Source organism: Thunnus thynnus, chromosome 10 (genome assembly GCF_963924715.1).
Source record: "Thunnus thynnus chromosome 10, fThuThy2.1, whole genome shotgun sequence".
Classification (NCBI taxonomy): Eukaryota; Metazoa; Chordata; class Actinopteri; order Scombriformes; family Scombridae; genus Thunnus; species Thunnus thynnus.
The window spans coordinates 23733974-23751020 of NC_089526.1; the positions used below are offsets into that span (position 1 = coordinate 23733974).

At 38.5% G+C, this 17047-nt stretch overlaps 1 protein-coding gene across 6 annotated transcripts in view; it reads right to left on the reverse strand.

Annotated features, from left to right (window-relative positions):
* LOC137191775 (CUB and sushi domain-containing protein 3-like) overlaps positions 1 to 17047 on the reverse strand; it is a 234512-nt gene that overhangs the window by 110984 nt on the left and 106481 nt on the right. For all 6 annotated transcript variants that reach the window (XM_067602161.1, XM_067602159.1, XM_067602160.1 and 3 more), the window contains one exon: positions 14291 to 14407. In XM_067602161.1, coding sequence (XP_067458262.1) covers positions 14291 to 14407 — 117 coding nt within the window. The remainder of the gene's footprint in view (positions 1 to 14290; positions 14408 to 17047) is intronic.

The window sequence follows — 17047 nt, forward strand, 5'->3', positions numbered from 1 at the left end:
TTTTTGCTTCCTCAGTTGTGACACTCCAGAGTTAAGACCCATGTTAAAAACAATTTAACGAGTTGTCCAGAAAAACTCTTATTCTGACGACACTTAGTGAATAATAAAGAATGAATAAAGACCACTGTGCAGGGTACTATCATAAGCCCCCCAGCTGATACAGTGTCATGTCCTGTGAACTGTCGAGAGAGGGCATCTGGACAATGTAGACGAGTCTGACCTTGAATTCAATTAAACAGCCTTTACCTAATGACATGTCATGCGAGAACATTGTTGTTTATCACAAAAGTAATAATTAAATCTTATCCTCAGTGAAAAGCAGTGAGGGAAACTACTGAGAACGTATGATAATGAAAAGAGAATTTATATAATTTCCTGCATGAATATTTCCAATTAAGCATTCCTGATTATATCAATGTTTACACGCCCTTGGAAATAATCTGATCTTTCTCCAACCAAATTAATAGACATGGCCTACTGGATCACTACTTCTTTGAAACGCTGTGTGTTTGTGCACTTGTGCATGACTGTGTAGGCAAATCCACTGCACAGGCATCTCGTGAAAGCTACACATTCTTTATGTACTTGCAGAGAACTAAAATACATTTGAAAAAAATGTATTTTATTTAAAAATATGTATTTAAAAAAATGTATTTTACCCTCCCATGAAAATGGATACTATCTCACTCAGTTTCAATGATTCAGTGTGTAGGGGGATGATTTAAAAAAAATGGTAATTTAAAAGAATAATAGTCAACAATTAACACTGTCATAGCTCTAGGAAAGAGAGATTATTAGTATGAAATACGACCCTGTTTTCTGTGAGAAATAGCAACGACTTTAATTCCTAAAGTATATGTGGCTTCATAAAGCATTTATCTTTATCACCTCTGTAAATAGAAAGAAAAAATTCAATGTTTGGCTTCAAAAACAATGATAAACCTGTTTGAGAAAAGAGATATTGCACATTCTTGTATCTTAGCTGCAGCTAAATTAAATTAAAAAAACAACAAAAAACTAACATCGTAACAACACAACTGAGTTGAACCTGTAATCAAAATAAAGTGACAAGTTTAAAACTAGTGAAAGTAGCTGCTCCAACTGGTACACAGACAGACAGGTTAACTATAATTGGGCCATGTTGTGAAGAGCAGACTTCAAATGGCATACTGATAAATGAAAGTAAGTAAAGCCTGTTTACGCCCAGTAATAGCTTTCGCTAATGTGTTAGCTACAGCCACATGCCTTCTGGCAAAATACACATGAAACCCAGCTGAGAAGGTATAAAAAAAACACTGGTAACAGAGGCAACAGCTAAAGGTAAAAAATGGCAGCATATGCTTGTCCTTCTGGCTATGAATTATGGAACAGCTTCCTGTCATTTTCACTTTGTAGCAGAACGGATCTCCTCCGGTATGTAGCCTCATAGTGTAGCACTGTAAAACCATTATACCTGCCACATAACTACGTAAGACAGACACAGACAGAAAAAGAATGAGAAGCCGAGTAAGAAACTGACCCCTAACAGCCACTGGAAGCAATCCTTCACCTTATGTCCCAAGAGACGATGGTTTGGACTGACCGCCAACAAGCTGATCAAAAAACAGTGCTGAACGCATGGAGCAAGCAGAAAGGAGGGAATGCGGAGGTAGGCGTAACAATTTCTTTATTTCTATGGGTGCATTATTACTTCTACTATGTGACATGGCAGACTGAACACAGAGCAGCCAAAGAAAAAATGAAAAGGAAACTCAAAACAAGCAAAAAAAAAAAAAAAAAAAATTACAAATCCACAAGCACACATGTACACAGAAAAAGGTGCTGTCACACAGAGAAGCACACGCAGCCCTGTTTCTTTATCTGTTGAGAAGTGAGAATGCCTATGGCTGAACCAGTCTGAATAAGAGATGATTTTACCCTTAGGGACAGCTCACTGCTGTGGTATTAGCATACCAACACCGTGCTTATTGAATAGGCTGCACTCCCCTGCTTTGCCAACACTCTCACACACACACACACACACACACACACAGACTCAAACACCAGCGCACGTATACACACTCTCACAAGTACAGTGTCGCTCATTTCTGCCTCTAATCTAAATCCAGCCATGCATGACTCCAATCTGCTCCTTTGCTGTAATCACGTCCACATATTAAGTCAATAAATCATTGTAAACTTGTTACCTAATTTATGCAGGACTATGATGAATCTTTTGTCCTCTGGGTCTAGTCATGGTAGTATAACACAATGCACTTGGACAATGGACAACATTTTCATGCCCGAATCTTCACCTTGAATTATCCCAAAGCAGTTAAGTCTCTCCAATCTCATTTCCATACCTCTTTGGGTATTAGATCCTGATATTAGTGCATTCTTGTATCTCATACCACTATGCCTGCTGGGCTTAGATAATGCAAAAATGTACAATTACAGGTTAATCTTACTCTCATGTGATGATAATCTAATTTTCCTCATTTTGAAGGCAGTCATTTTAAAAAATCTGACAAAAGGTCGCGATGGTGTCTACCATCCTTGGAGGTTTCTGCCAGACATTAATGGATTCAGGGGGCTGTTTAAATTAATCATGTGATTAAAGCAATCAAGAAAAGATGGATGGTCATACATTAGAGTCATTTACAGTAAAGGGAGGAATTATAAGAAGACCACAGTCATATACAGTGAACGCTTTATATTCACTTGATAAGATAAACCTAGCTAGTATTACGTAAAAGACTTTTGCTTCAAAGCAGCCTAAATTCTTTGAGGCATAGATTCAACAACGTGATGGTTCCCACTTCTTGGTTCATTCTGACTCAATACACACAGTTCCTGCAGACATTTGCTAGCACATTCACACTGTGAAAATCCCTTGCCATCACATCTCAAAGGTGCTCTATTGAGCTAGGATCTGGAGAAAGTGCAGGGAAGTGAAGTAAATTAAAATCACTGTCATGTTTGTGGAACCATTTTGGGATGATGAGTGCTTTGTGACAAGGCTTGTTATCTTGCTGGAAGTATCCATTTGAAAAAGTGTAGACTGTGGCAATGAATGGATGCACCTGGTCAGTAACAATGTTGTTGTGGTGTCTGAATGGTGTTCTCAAATAGTATTAAGGTGAGTTATGTGCGCCGAGAAAACATCCTCACACTGTTACACCATGACAACCAGCCTGCCTACCTGGCAACAGGAATCCACCATTCATACTGGCTATTCCAACAGCTTTGCTTGACATTTTCAACCTTGTTTCTCAATTTTTGAATGCTATAAGCTACAAAAAGAAAAGGTTAAAATTTAGTGTTACTGAAAAAAAAAAACTGAAACGTTTCCTGTGTAGAGAAGCCTATCCACTTCTCTGTTCAACAAGAGTTTTGTGATTTTATTTGCCAAAACCAAATACATCTAACATATTACAAGATCGCTGTGTGTGCAAAACTGCAAAGAAGTGTTTATATGTCTATGTTATTTTATTAATAACACTATCTTATTGTTATAATTGCAGTTTACCAGCATGTATACTCAGCCAACCTACCCTGTATAAATAAATGTTAAATAAATTGTGGGCCAGATTAACTAAAAATAAATAAAATAATGTTGCGCTAACCTGTGCGTATTCACCATCTCATTTACTAAAACAGCAGTTCATTATGCAGTCAGCTCCTGGACTGCGCTTGGGACTGCCCTCCAGACACATTCTGCGAGTGACGGTGAGCTCATAGACACACTTCAGAAGTCAGATTTCTTTAACATCACTAAGCTCAGGAAAGAAATGTTAACATAGTGATCTTGATTCCAAAATATCTGCCTTAGCCAACTTCACCTGAGAGAAAATGCTGGGCTACTACTCAACATGTTACCTATAACTTATATTATATAATAATTTTTTAGCATGTATGTCATTAATAATACATTTAGAGGTAATAAACACGTTCATGGGAAACAAAAGGATATTAACTGACAGGGATGCACCAATCTGACTTTTTAAGTCCCGATAGAGATACTTGGGCTTTGGGTATCGGCTGATACCAAGTACCGATCCAAAACCAGTGTTTAATTAATAAGCTGTATGCCTCACTGAGTGGAAGAGACTGGGATCCTCCTTTTATGAGTAAGGCAACATCAGGCTTCACTTAAACATTGCTTTTCTAAGTTTGTAAAACAAAATGTAACACATATATACATAGATATTAATTTACTGAATTGTTATCTATTAAAATACTGGTATCTGACACCAGATTGGCCCGTTGTCACCGACACCCAATCCACAAAAAAAAAGTTTAGCTGGAGCCTGTAGATGGTCAAGTCTCCTATTTGTTTGTGTTATAGTTACAGTATCAGATATTATGTTAATTAAGACTAATTGCTTAATTTTTGTTTGAAATAATCTTTTTTTTTCCTTTTGGTTATATAAAAGCTTATATTTGGCTAAATTAGCTAAATTCAGTGGAATACATAATCAACTGCTATTAACTTCACCTATTATTTGCGTGGTTCTCCTTTAAATGCACATGCGTTCCTGAGCAAAACGTTTTACCATGTGTTACTGTGTGATATACAGGCACACACTGATTATATTACTTCCCAACCACTGTTTTGTTTATATATATATATATATATATATATATAAAACCCAATTAGTTCATTTTCATGTATCAGCACCCACGTTCATCAAATTAAAAAATTCTTATTTGTGAAGTATTAAGCGCATTATCAATACTTAGTCGGACGACGGACGCTACAATTATAAACTGAAAGTGTCTGCTCTGTGACTCAGCAGAGTGGCAGCACAGAGTAGCAGAGTGAGACATCTGTCCTCCCTCCTGCTCTCTGTTGTAAACACACATAGCTGTTAGCGAGCAGCTGCTCTAATGTCTCGCTGGGTCTCGGTGTTTCTTTTCAGAAGAAACAAGCAAGACATGGGAACTTGGCTTGGGTCTTAAGGAGTTGTAGTATTCATACACTGACAAATAGCCTGAACTGTACACACACTGCACTGTTTACAGCTATACTACTAACTTCATACTTTCTGCTCCAGTCGCTGCAGCCTCACCGTCACAAACACAGTTTCTCTCTCGACCCCACACTCGCTACGTACAGCTCAGTACGCTACAGTTTAGAAAACATATTAAAATACGTTTTTTTTTTTTAAAATTCCCCAATGCTCAGCCCGGCAGAGGGTCAACTCAGGCCCAGTGGGCCATTGGACTTTTATACAATATAACACTAGTGGAAACCTTGATATATAAATATAGCATGTGTTTGAGGCCTGAGAAACTGGCGCAAAGATATAAGTAAATCTAGCCCACAGAGATTCCCAGTTCCATGGAGACAGAACTTTCAGTCCAGAACTGTTTCAGCAACAAAGTTTGGACTGATGATGAACAACCATTTGGTCCAAATGGCTTGTTTTTCCTCAAAGTTACTACACTGTATGGGAATGAAGGAAATTAATGACTTTGTAAATTCAATATTGTGGCCACATTTTTGTCAACATTTTTATGCGATCTCATTACTGAGATCAGATAAGACGAGTGTTTTGAGGCTGACTCTATTTGATCAAAATCAGACCCGAGAACATATTGTACACACCAGACAATATGACAATGAACTTCACTGACATGGGTAACCTAACTGTTTAAAAGCTAAGAAAAAAAGCTGTTCTGTTAAAGGTTGGGACAGTCTCAGAGAAAACAAAAACATAAGACCTCCTGTATACAGAGAAAACAAGAGCAGAAGAGGCAGGAGAATAGATAACGTATCTGATTGGCTTAACGTTATTGCCCCTTCGCTATAAACTTTGGCTGCACTTTTCAGTTTTCATCTGGCTTCTTTATCTTTTCTGCTTTTGGGATGGAGTCCTTCCCCTGTCAAAGACAAGGGCATGTGCTGCAGATAGGATCGTTACAATACAGCAGGGAAGACAAATGTCATAATCTTAGAAAGGCTCTTTCAGTCTCCGTCTCTCACCCCGCTGCTATTTGATCTTTCTCCTACAGAACGAATGAACATCACCCACTAGATCACTTGTCTGTTGAGTGTTTTCAGTGGTCTGTGTATGTAGTTGATGGATAATCCTACAACTCATGTATGCCAGCAAGGCAGGAAATTTCACAACGCGAGGTTGAGATCCTCTCCAGTGTATTATCTCTCTCATACGGTACATGAACTGGTTGCAAGAGAGAAATGCTGTTCATTTATATCTTGTTAAACATGTGTTACTGAGGAGCTGTCAAACACTAAGACTCTCGCTGTACAAAAATATTCATGCTAATTTGAGAGACATACATGTATAATGCTCACCAGTAACTATGCATCTACAGTACGTTACTGAGACTGTGTTTTTGCTAGGGATCCTTGATGAACTGCAGAAATCTGTAATGCCTGTTGTATTTTTTTTTTCTTTGTTGCTATTTAATGTGAACAAACCAACCTGCTCCTAAATTGCCTTTGGGTTTTGTTTATCAGTAGTGCTACTTTTGTCACAGGGGCTAAAAGATTATCACTGTTGCCTCAAAACAAGGATTCATATGGTTTCCTCATGCTATCCGCATACAAATACCTCAGGATGACTCAAGACTTTGTGGTCAAATTAATTTACGTAGCACATTGTACACAAACAAGTGGAGGATTGAAGTGCCAAGCCATTAAATCTTACTAAAAATAAATCACCATTACAGTGTTTCTTGCAAAAAAGAGCACATAGAAAAATGGATGGAGAGAGAAAAGCCACTCTTAAGTTAAAGGTTTAAAAACACATCTTTGCAATATGTCTGCATCATGATATCTACAGTATTAGTAACTCTAGTTACGATAACTCCTGCTTATGTACTAAACATGCATACTCTTAACTTAAATCCACAAAATGATGCCATATGGCATACATACATACATATTAACTGTGGACAGTGTGCTGTTGTGACTGGCAAAGCAACATGTTCCTCTTTTGCTGAATGAATCCCACTTAAAGGCAGCAGGAACCCTGGATGGCATGTGCTTGTTTCAAATGCTTAAATTGTTAAAAATATTCAACTTGACAGACCAACTTCTTGGGTTGGTTTCCAGCTGAGGTTACTGCTACCAATGCAAGAAAACACTGCAAAAAACAATAACATGAATGCTTGTCTGATTATCATGTATTGAGTTAAGGAAATGTCATGTAAAACTTCTGCATTTCAGCTGTATCAGACGATGGATATCTGACACTGTCAGCTGAAATGCAGGATTTTGGATGAAATATTCAAGGCTAAGTGGCTACAGTCAGCCAACTCATGTGAAATAGATTATTATGTAAATGTAGAATATGTATAGCATTAATGTTTGGCGTCTAGGCTCTGACCTTGACGCTCCCCACAAGGAAACATCAAACTCAGCACAGCAGGGAGTGGGGAGTGATGATACTAACTTCCCCCCCTAGGGGACTCACAGCCTACGGGTGGATGCTGGGGTTGGAGGTGGAGCTTTTGAAGTGCTATATGAACAGCTGCAGCAGTGGCATAGCTTGTGGCAGCAGGCATGCAACAAAAGTGTGAGCAGAGCACTGATGGCTTTAGTACACTGCCATGATTAAAAGGGTGCGTTGGACCCTGTTGCCTTTCCCCTATGTTAATAATGTTTATGATGATGATGTTCTGCTTTCTGATTTCACTGAGATTTTTTTTTATTGCTTGATGCTGTTTGTATGCCTGATGCACTATCAGTGCCTATTAGCTATATATATATATATATGTATTGACTGAGTCTGCAATGGGATTCGAGCCCTGACTTACTGAATCAGACAAAAACAAAAAAATTTTTTTTAAACTGCAAATTCATGTGCACTGGAAACAGGTGGATTCAAACTTATTGTCTGTGATATATGACCACTGATGGTCTAATAGCTGACATTACACTGATATCCTTTTTTTCTCTGTTTGTTTTGTTTGTGAACTGCTTATGTGTTAATAACCACTTTCCTCTACACTACAATCTGTTTGCAATTGAAGAGTCATATTTAACAAGACCATTTTTGGTCTGTCAAGCTATATGGCCATGATTGCAGATATTAAATAGGCAGGAAACAGAAGTTCCTACTGGTACACGCCCACTCTGGTAAGCTATCATTGGACCATGCTGTGAAAAGCAATAGCTCAGGACACCACTAATGTAACTGGAATGGAATGCAACCCCATTTTTTTTACCCACCGCCGCTGCATTAGCTACATGTGCTTTAACGCAAAATATGCACAAAGCCCAGATAAGATACTAAAGACACTCACAGCACAGGCAACAGTGAAAGGTAAGGAAAATGGCAGCATATGTTTGTCCTTCTGGCTATGAATTATGGAGTAGGTACCTGTCGTCTTTGCTTTGTGGCGGCACAGGCCTTCTGAGATTCTGGGCTCTGACAGCATACACAAGCCTCATTTACAGAAACCAGAGGGATTGTATGACAGCACAGACATATATATTTTTAATGACCCATTATCACAGTGAAATTGCATCAGCCCTTTTGGCAGGGACTATGTGGCTGCACCTTGGCACAAGCTGCATACAGTGCATTAAGCTTCTATCTTGGGTAAAAACTCCCTCTGTGGATTGAAGGCTGTAAGTATTGGTCACTTCAAGAGAGAAGAAAGGGGGAAAAAGAGGACAAGGATGTATAACTGGCTTCTTTTAGTTGCTGCACTCTTTCTCCACTTTTAGTTATTTATTTATTTATTTTTTTGCTAGGGTCTTTATCATCACTTTTACTTGTTGACTCTTGGAACAGCATACAGAACTCTTTAGGGGGCGTATCTGACAACTAGCACAAGCCACTGCACTGACACAATGGGTACCCAGAATCTCATCAACTTGAAAACCACAGGTTGTCAAATCCAGTCAATGCAGTAAACTGTGTGCTCGACACACTCAAATCTGACAGAGGCAGACTCTCTAATTACATATCCACAGACGTGCACCTGTGGAGCCTTATAGCAAAAATGCATCACAAGTCAATGTAGGGCCGGAAAACAGCGTACAGTTCATATTGGGTTAATCACATTCTGTCTAGTGTATACACTGTAAGCTGAAGCAGACAGACAAGGTAATGGTTTTTGTGTGGGATGTAGCAAGTCATGTACTGAGGTGGCCCCAGGCATAATCTTACTCTCCAGCGAACATCACTGATGAGTCAACAATCAGCCCCCAGGGTCAACGTTTTTATAATCGTTCTCAGCAGCCCTCAGTTCTCTCTCCCTCTGTCTCATTCCCTGTCTCACTCATTATAATTCTCCCTCTCATTATCACCCTCTCCATCGAACTTGTTCTCTCTGAGACTTCCACACTGAGCCAAGATCTATGTGCCTCTTTCTCAGAGTTAGACTCACTCCCTTTACCTCTTGCAGTCTCCACAGTCTCTCTCACTCATTCTCTGTCCATCTTGTTACAGCCCAGATTTATTACTGCAATCTGTCAGTGCTCCTGTCTCGCCTCCTGACACATTCTGTGGCAACCATTATGCATATGTTGTTGTTAGTATTATATAGACTCATACACTGGAGCCATAAAAAGCCTAGGGCAGAGGTGAGTGAATGTTGTGTCTATGAAATCGAATTCACCAATGATTCATTATAAGCATTCTTCCAGTCAGACACTACCATAGGATGAAATACAACTTTTGCAAAGTTAACCACAATTATGTTGGTTATTCCATTTACTTCAAAAATTTGGACCAGAGTTAGAGTTAGAGGTAAGTTAATACAGTAATACTACTGCTACAAGTTACAAGGAAAGCATTAGCAGATAGCCTCGATTTTCAACTTAAGAGTCTGACAATCATCTCGTTTTTGAAAAGATTTTTATATCCAGAGTTGATTTCAAAGGTTATCTACAAAGTAAATTATCTTTGGAGTGAATATAGATGTGGGTTTCTACATCTCATTGGGAATAGTTGCATCATCCAACTCAAACCAAAAAAGAGGCCGCTTTGCTTTGCAAAAAAGAAAAAATCACATTCACAAAGGAGACAGCACAGAGCAAACAAATCCTTGAGGCTAAATGCAAACCATAAAAACTTACAATGAAAAAAATCAATTTAAAGTTTTTTATAGAAGAATAGTTTTGAATATTTGTCAAAGATAAGTGTACGTCCACTTGTTTCTTTTAATTTCATTTTTCCTGTGCGCCTGCACATGTGGGATTTTATCTTGTCAAAATATGTTGCCCGTCAGTTTCCTTACCATACTCTGCTAGAAGTATGGAACCAAAAAAAGTTATACACTGGCCACTGAACTTGGTGTAAACAAGAGTGAATTCCTGTGGGGCAGTGTATGTCAGTATGTTTACAAGCAGTGCCCAAGGCGAAGGTTGAGTGCCATGAATAATTCATCTCTTTAAGGAAGAAGCAGAGATTGTTTGAAATATGACTACAACCATTATTTCTGACAGAATAATTAAACATTAAAGGGCAAGACAGATGAACGTTGTACCTTAATGATATCTGAATGGTGCAAAGTAAAATAAGCTATGCACAGAGCTGAATAACTGCTGAGGTACCAAGAAATGATGGCTCACAAATGAATGTAAAGCTTTTTTTTTTACGACTTTTTACGACGATAACTTTGCTCACATTGTGTTTTAAGCACTGGTGTCTGCTGCCAGCTCTTTTTTTTTAATCATTTTTATGATCAATAACTGGGATACAGTACATAAATGCATATGTTAACATGTTTGCACTTCTAAATCTGTAAGGATAAGAGAACAAACCAGATAAACAAATTGTAAATATACCGTCTGTCATGTAGGACTTGCAAAAAGACACAAAATGATTTGTATGACTGAGGCGATGCTTCAGGCATTATGTGCATTCATTATGTAAGTATCAGCTGCAAAAGGTAGCATGGCAAAATGAGGTCCAAAGGAAAACACATACAGAGAGGTATGTACCTATCCACAGTATTTGTTTAGTTATCCAGACAGAAACCATGACAGCTTGGGTAATAATACAGTAAATCTATACAAACTGTATTATTATCCCACTAAACAAAAAATCTGCCAACATCCAACACATGTATAAACATTCCCCATACTTTTTAAGCTACCTTTCAACCTGTTAAAGAATCTTAAAACACGCTGTGTAAACCTGTGCTTTTAGGCAAACCAGCAGCAGAAGACAAAACAAAGAAAAGGAAATGTGGCGGATTATGACGTCAGCATTGGTCCTGTACTGTATGTATGTATGCAAAAATCTTATTATTAAAAAAAGAAAATCAAAGTCCTGCATAAGGTGATGGTTTGCACTGCAGGGTTTGGTCGTAACAGCTGTTAAGTTGCAAGTTGCTCTGTGCAACTAGACCAAACCAAATAATTGATAGTGGTATCAATTATTTGGTTTGGTCTGGCTGCCCACCACCTGGTTGGCAACCAGCTTCTTACTGTTACTTAAAAACAAACTACAGCAAAAAAAGACTGCTAAATTCCTCACCATTGGTGTAGAATCGTCTATCCAAGAAAAAGCTTTTTTTTTTTACTCTTGTAGAGTGTACAGTCACTGCTTGAGCCATGTGCACAAGCAACAAGAGAGCCAAAAGTAAAAACAATCAAAACTAAGTGACTTACTAACTGACACTCCTGATCACAAATGGCAAAGCTGAAAATTGAAGGAAGAGTCCTCTTTTTTCACAACCTGTAATAATACTCTAAGATATAACTGTCAAGACCTGGGAACATGACATGGTAGACAGTGACATGAAATCTAGGTTATCCTGGAAAACCTTCTCAAAAGTGTTCATTATTTCCTCAAATATGCCCAACACTTTCCAGTCTTGCTTTGTTTTCTCCATTTCCAGATCAAATATAGCTGTCATCTGACAAAGACTGACAAAGTACAGATCTGGTCAGGCTTAGTGTATAGAACATAATGATTTTCCCTAATGCAATTTACCCCAATAATTCATGAGGCTACCTTGTAAATATGCAATCCAATTTGAGAAATATCTGTCTATCACTGTAAATTTTATTTTGTATTATTAATAATGCTAGGCCACTTACCTTTAGTGAAAAACATTTTATGATTCTGAACAATTTAAACATAGTTTTCATTCTGGGATTTAACAGCTTATGGCTGCTTGCCAATCTGGCAACCATCAGTCAAACATAATGTCAGGCAGTGTACTGGCAATAAGTTTATTATAATATTCTCATAATAAACATGAAGAGGACATGGTTTAATTGATTTTAAGTGGACTGCTTCCCATGCTTTTCTGAGATATAACACAGGGTGCTTGCAACATACTTCAACTAGTCAGAATCATTTTACAATACTTATATCTATACCAAGGTCTGTCTAAACCCTGGCAGCTACACCTTGACAGCAAAAGGCATACATCCACGCAACACTGCAACCCCTCCCCCCCCCCGGAGTAAAACTCGAAGGTCATTGGACCAGTGTCATGACATGATATTTCCAAGTGAGCTTTTCCTGCCAGTTCAACCAGGCTGATACGATGTGTTGAAGGCTTATGGTATGCAATTGGTCATATCAGGGAAAGATTAAGACACACATTTGATACTCCCTAAGGTAATTTCAATTACCTGTATACTATACACTGAAATGTGATCTCTGTTATCACACTGCCTATAGGCTAGACTCAACTGCCAAGCTGCATCAGTGAAAAATAATTTCTCTCTATACAGTTCAATCAAAAGATTAAAAAAAATAAAGTTTTGGTTTTAACACAGTATATAATGCTTGGCCATATTGTAAATGTTATTTAACTCAATATCAGTAAAATGCCCTAATTCAGTTAAAATAAACACGCAATAAACAATGTAAACGTGGTACCCTGGTTGCAATATACTGTATTACAAGTCAGTGTTCAGTTTTCTAAAGGCACCTACATATGCAAATAAGATCAGTTTTGTCAATTGTCCTTACAGCAAAAAACTGCAGACAACTTGTTTCACACCACTAGGGATGTGATGTCAGTGCAAGGACATTTAGTGTTCTGGCTTGAGCTTCTATATGAAAGATTCAAATATTACTAGTGAAATGAAGGGCACATGGTTTAATTTAGGAAATTTAGAATTTCTTGTTAAATCATAGTAGTGTTCATAGTAATGTTGTAGTTCCAACATTTTCAATTTGCTCTACCCAAGCTGTGAGTCCCAGTTGCTTTGTTATACTACTACTCAGAATATATTACCCTCAAGCCACGCCACAGCAATCTTTTTCATCATCAGTGGGACTTTTCAATAGCCTCTGTGTCTGCACTCCTTGGAATAAATCCGCAGGCCCAGGTGGGAATGTTGCTTGGCGACTTCCACACTCCATTAAGCTTTTGCAGGCAGTTTAAGCAAAGGCTGCATTTGTATGCAATATTTATAGAAAAAAAACCTGTGGGTTCCTGGACTCCATGAGCAGTGGAAGATGGCAACAGAGGATGTACACTGTCGGGCTGGATCATCACACAGGGGATTAATCTGTGTTTCATAAGCAAGGGGCTTTACTGAATAAAAACCTCTGCCTACGATTTCGGCAGCTCTTTATGACCAACATGGAATATTGAGAAGGGGCGCATCAAGGTCTTCTAGAGATCTTTGTTGAATTATGTATATACAGAGGCGCTTAGATAAACTGAGACCTGTGAATTTGCTAGCTCTGTCTGCTTCCCACAGCACTCCCAGGCTTGACCTTCCTCTCCATTGCCTACAGTATAGAGAATTTTTCATGTCAACACAATCAATTTTAGTTCAGCCTGGTCCTATTCTGATTTCACGCCTCTTGCTAGAGCCCAAAACACTGCCATTCTTCAGGTGGTGTTTCAACTCACGCATCAGAGTGGGGAGCAGCCAGAAGAGGTGCAGCGGTGTTGGTATAGAAATCTAACATGTATAACAGTGGCCTTTACTGAGTTCACTTGTGTAATAAATGGGCCAATTCAGTTGTCAGATATGAAGAAAGTATACAGAGATTGAATATTGATCCAGCAGCAGGCACGTATTTACAGTAACCTGAGTGTCAATGACTGCAACCATCAAACATACCAATTCAAACTTACAAAACACTAATATGCAATATGCAACACCAATTTATGCAAGTCTGAGTACTTTGTTTGGTAGTACTCTGTTACCTATGACCAGCTTTGAGAGTAAGCCCTTCACTTACACCTACACACTATTCTCTATCCTCATCATTAACTTTTGCAGAAACCAGCCTCCTCTTCCTGCTACATGTTTGAAGTAAAAATATTCCTGGATATCTGCGCTACATGAGCAGGAACTAAATGGACTTTTCTGCAACTCACTGGAAATAATGCTTGAAATGCTTACCGAAGTCACCCGGGACAAAGATGTCATATACACAGCTCTGGCCTTTGGTGTAATTATGTGGGTAGTTTGGGGAAAGCACAGTTCCCTCTGAACCTGTGAAGTGACCTCCGCAGGGAGCTGTGGAGACAGGAAGGGAAGCAACAGAGAAGCACAATTTACAAATGTGAAACAACCAGCTTACAATACCTGGGGAAAGAAGGCAATAAGATACAATCAGCAAATTCATTTTTACTGGCACAAGTGTAAAGGTAAGCAGTTCATATCACAAAATGAGATGAAGTCACCTTTGAACTTTGAGATGCTGACAAATATAATTTTGACCAAAATAATTTAACATTTGAGAAACACTTTGGGAACATTTTCAAAGGGAAACTGACCTGCAAACAGACAGAAAAGGAAGCCTGAGTTGTGTTTACAGGGTTAAAAACCCAAGAGGGACACAACCAGTGAGGAAAAGTATTTTTTGCCTTCAAAATATATAAAAACACCATCAATCAACAAAACACACCATCACAAAAGTTCCGCACGCCAGCAACTTTAATCAGGCCATATCACCCAGCAGCATGTTTTGAGAGACTCACAAGCAACTCTTCAGCTGAAAGAGGCTTTCAGTCAGGAGTCCAGTTTCTCTTGTTTTAAAGTTGATAGATTATTATTAAAAAAACTTGAAATTGTTGTAATTCTAATAATTAAAAAAATATACAAGCCATGTTGTAATATGCATTATGGGGTTTGTGCTGCTAAAGCAGTAGTAAGGTATACAGGCACCATCCAGGAGGATTCCAAACCCTGTCCTCATAAACTAAACAAAAATTATACCTCTGCATGTTTGTATCTCACAAACTTTTACTTGCACCACCGTCATAGTGTCAGCAGAGGTTCAACTGGTAACTAGGTGCATTAATATAAACTGTGGTCTGTCCTGTTCCTGCGTCAAGTCTTAAAGGCCGAATGAGTAGGACTTTCCTAAAAAACAATGTATGAACTCATACATAAATAATCCCTCTCAATCATCACTTGTGACCCACTAGAAGTGTCGGTGTCTATATCTGCAGAGATTCTGCCCTTTGCCTGTATTTTCTTATTTCGCTGTGTTCGTGACGTTTCTGGATGTCAGCCTTTGGGCAGTGGGTGTGTATAGCCCCCAGCCAATAACAGCGTGCGGGGTGCAGAGTCTGTGAAAACATAGTGGCATTACGCAGCACTGGAGGATAGCGCCTCTGGTGTCGTTGAGCTGGGGAGGATGAGGCTAACTTTGAATGTTGTGTTTACAAACTGCAACCGAGAAATCCTACTCATTCTGCCTTTAAGCTGTTAATGATGTGCCTAATTTGCCAAGAGGCCCTCTAACGCAGTTGCCTCAGACCTTACGGACGAGCCGTCAGGTGGGGGAGCCTCCACTGTAAACAAACACACACTCATTTGTCGGAGGGAAGCTGTCAACCAGCTGCTCTGAACCCCCTGTGGCCCACACAATGCACATGTCACTGCTGTTTCATTGAGCAGCACAGGAGAAGATGAAAAAAAAGGGAGCAGAGGCGCTAATGTAGAAAGATGGATCAGCAATTTATCCGTGTTTAGTTGTTGGAGTAGCAAGAGGCATGTAATCAAATATATGTGACGACAGCAAGTGGGATTCTGATTCAAGTTGATTTGTCATACAGGATGGGAGCCATGGTGCTGTGGTGGTTGAGGAATTTGAGAATATTGTTAGTGGGAAGGGGGGCACACTGAACTGTCAATCTACAGCAGGTGAGAGCAGCACTAAGGGAAGGAAGGGATTCTCAAGATAAGCTTTAATGGTTTCATTCTGACAAGTGAGTGTAGAGCTAAGGAGAAGTTGGCACAATGTAAAACTTAAAATCCTTCAGTGAACTGTAACAGACTGATGGGTAGGAATAAAAAGAAAAAAAGTGAGTTATTATTGAAATCTATACGTGATGATATTAAGACACCATTTGCCATATAATATGTCACTGCATTAGGTTTAACTTCAAGAGAGCTCAGATTATCTTCACAATCCAAACATCGACAAAAATTCCATGCAAAATATGTGTCCTTAAAAACCCGAGAATGCTGTACGATTTCAAACAGAGAGGAGGCTGCAAATAAAGCGGTAACGATGTTTTTTTAGATTTTAAATGGATTACATTTGAATGATATTGACCAGGCCCTGCAGTCCACTTCATTTAGACAGTCACGGGAGCTGATGGAACGGTTACAGTACAGTAGAACAAATCTAATGTACTGAGGGGTAAATGTTTGAGATGCTAAAATATAGACAGAGAGTGGATTCGATGGAAATTAAAAGAAAAAATTGGAAAAATTGATTTTTGAGCTTTATGCACACTGTTAAGCCAGGAAAAAAAACAATAAGATATATCTGATGATTTTTTTTTACATAAATACACAAAATAAAAAAAACATTTGATATCGATCAACATATGTACCCATACTGATATTTCTGTGATAAGATCATTTCAGCCAATAATGTAAGCCTGCAAATGTATTGTCCTGGCTCTAGTTAAGATGTAATCCTTATTCTGAAATGCAAATATTTTGTACACAAAGTATATTATATTTGATTACAGGAAATGGTTAAACAGACATCATTTTCAGCATTTTTTTTAATTAAAGTGTGATTGTGGATATCCAACATAGCATTCAACAACAAAGCGCTCAGTTAGAATGAGTCTCTTTTGTGCTTACTGACTTTTTTGATAAACAGTATGTTTTGCTTGTTTGGGATATATCATC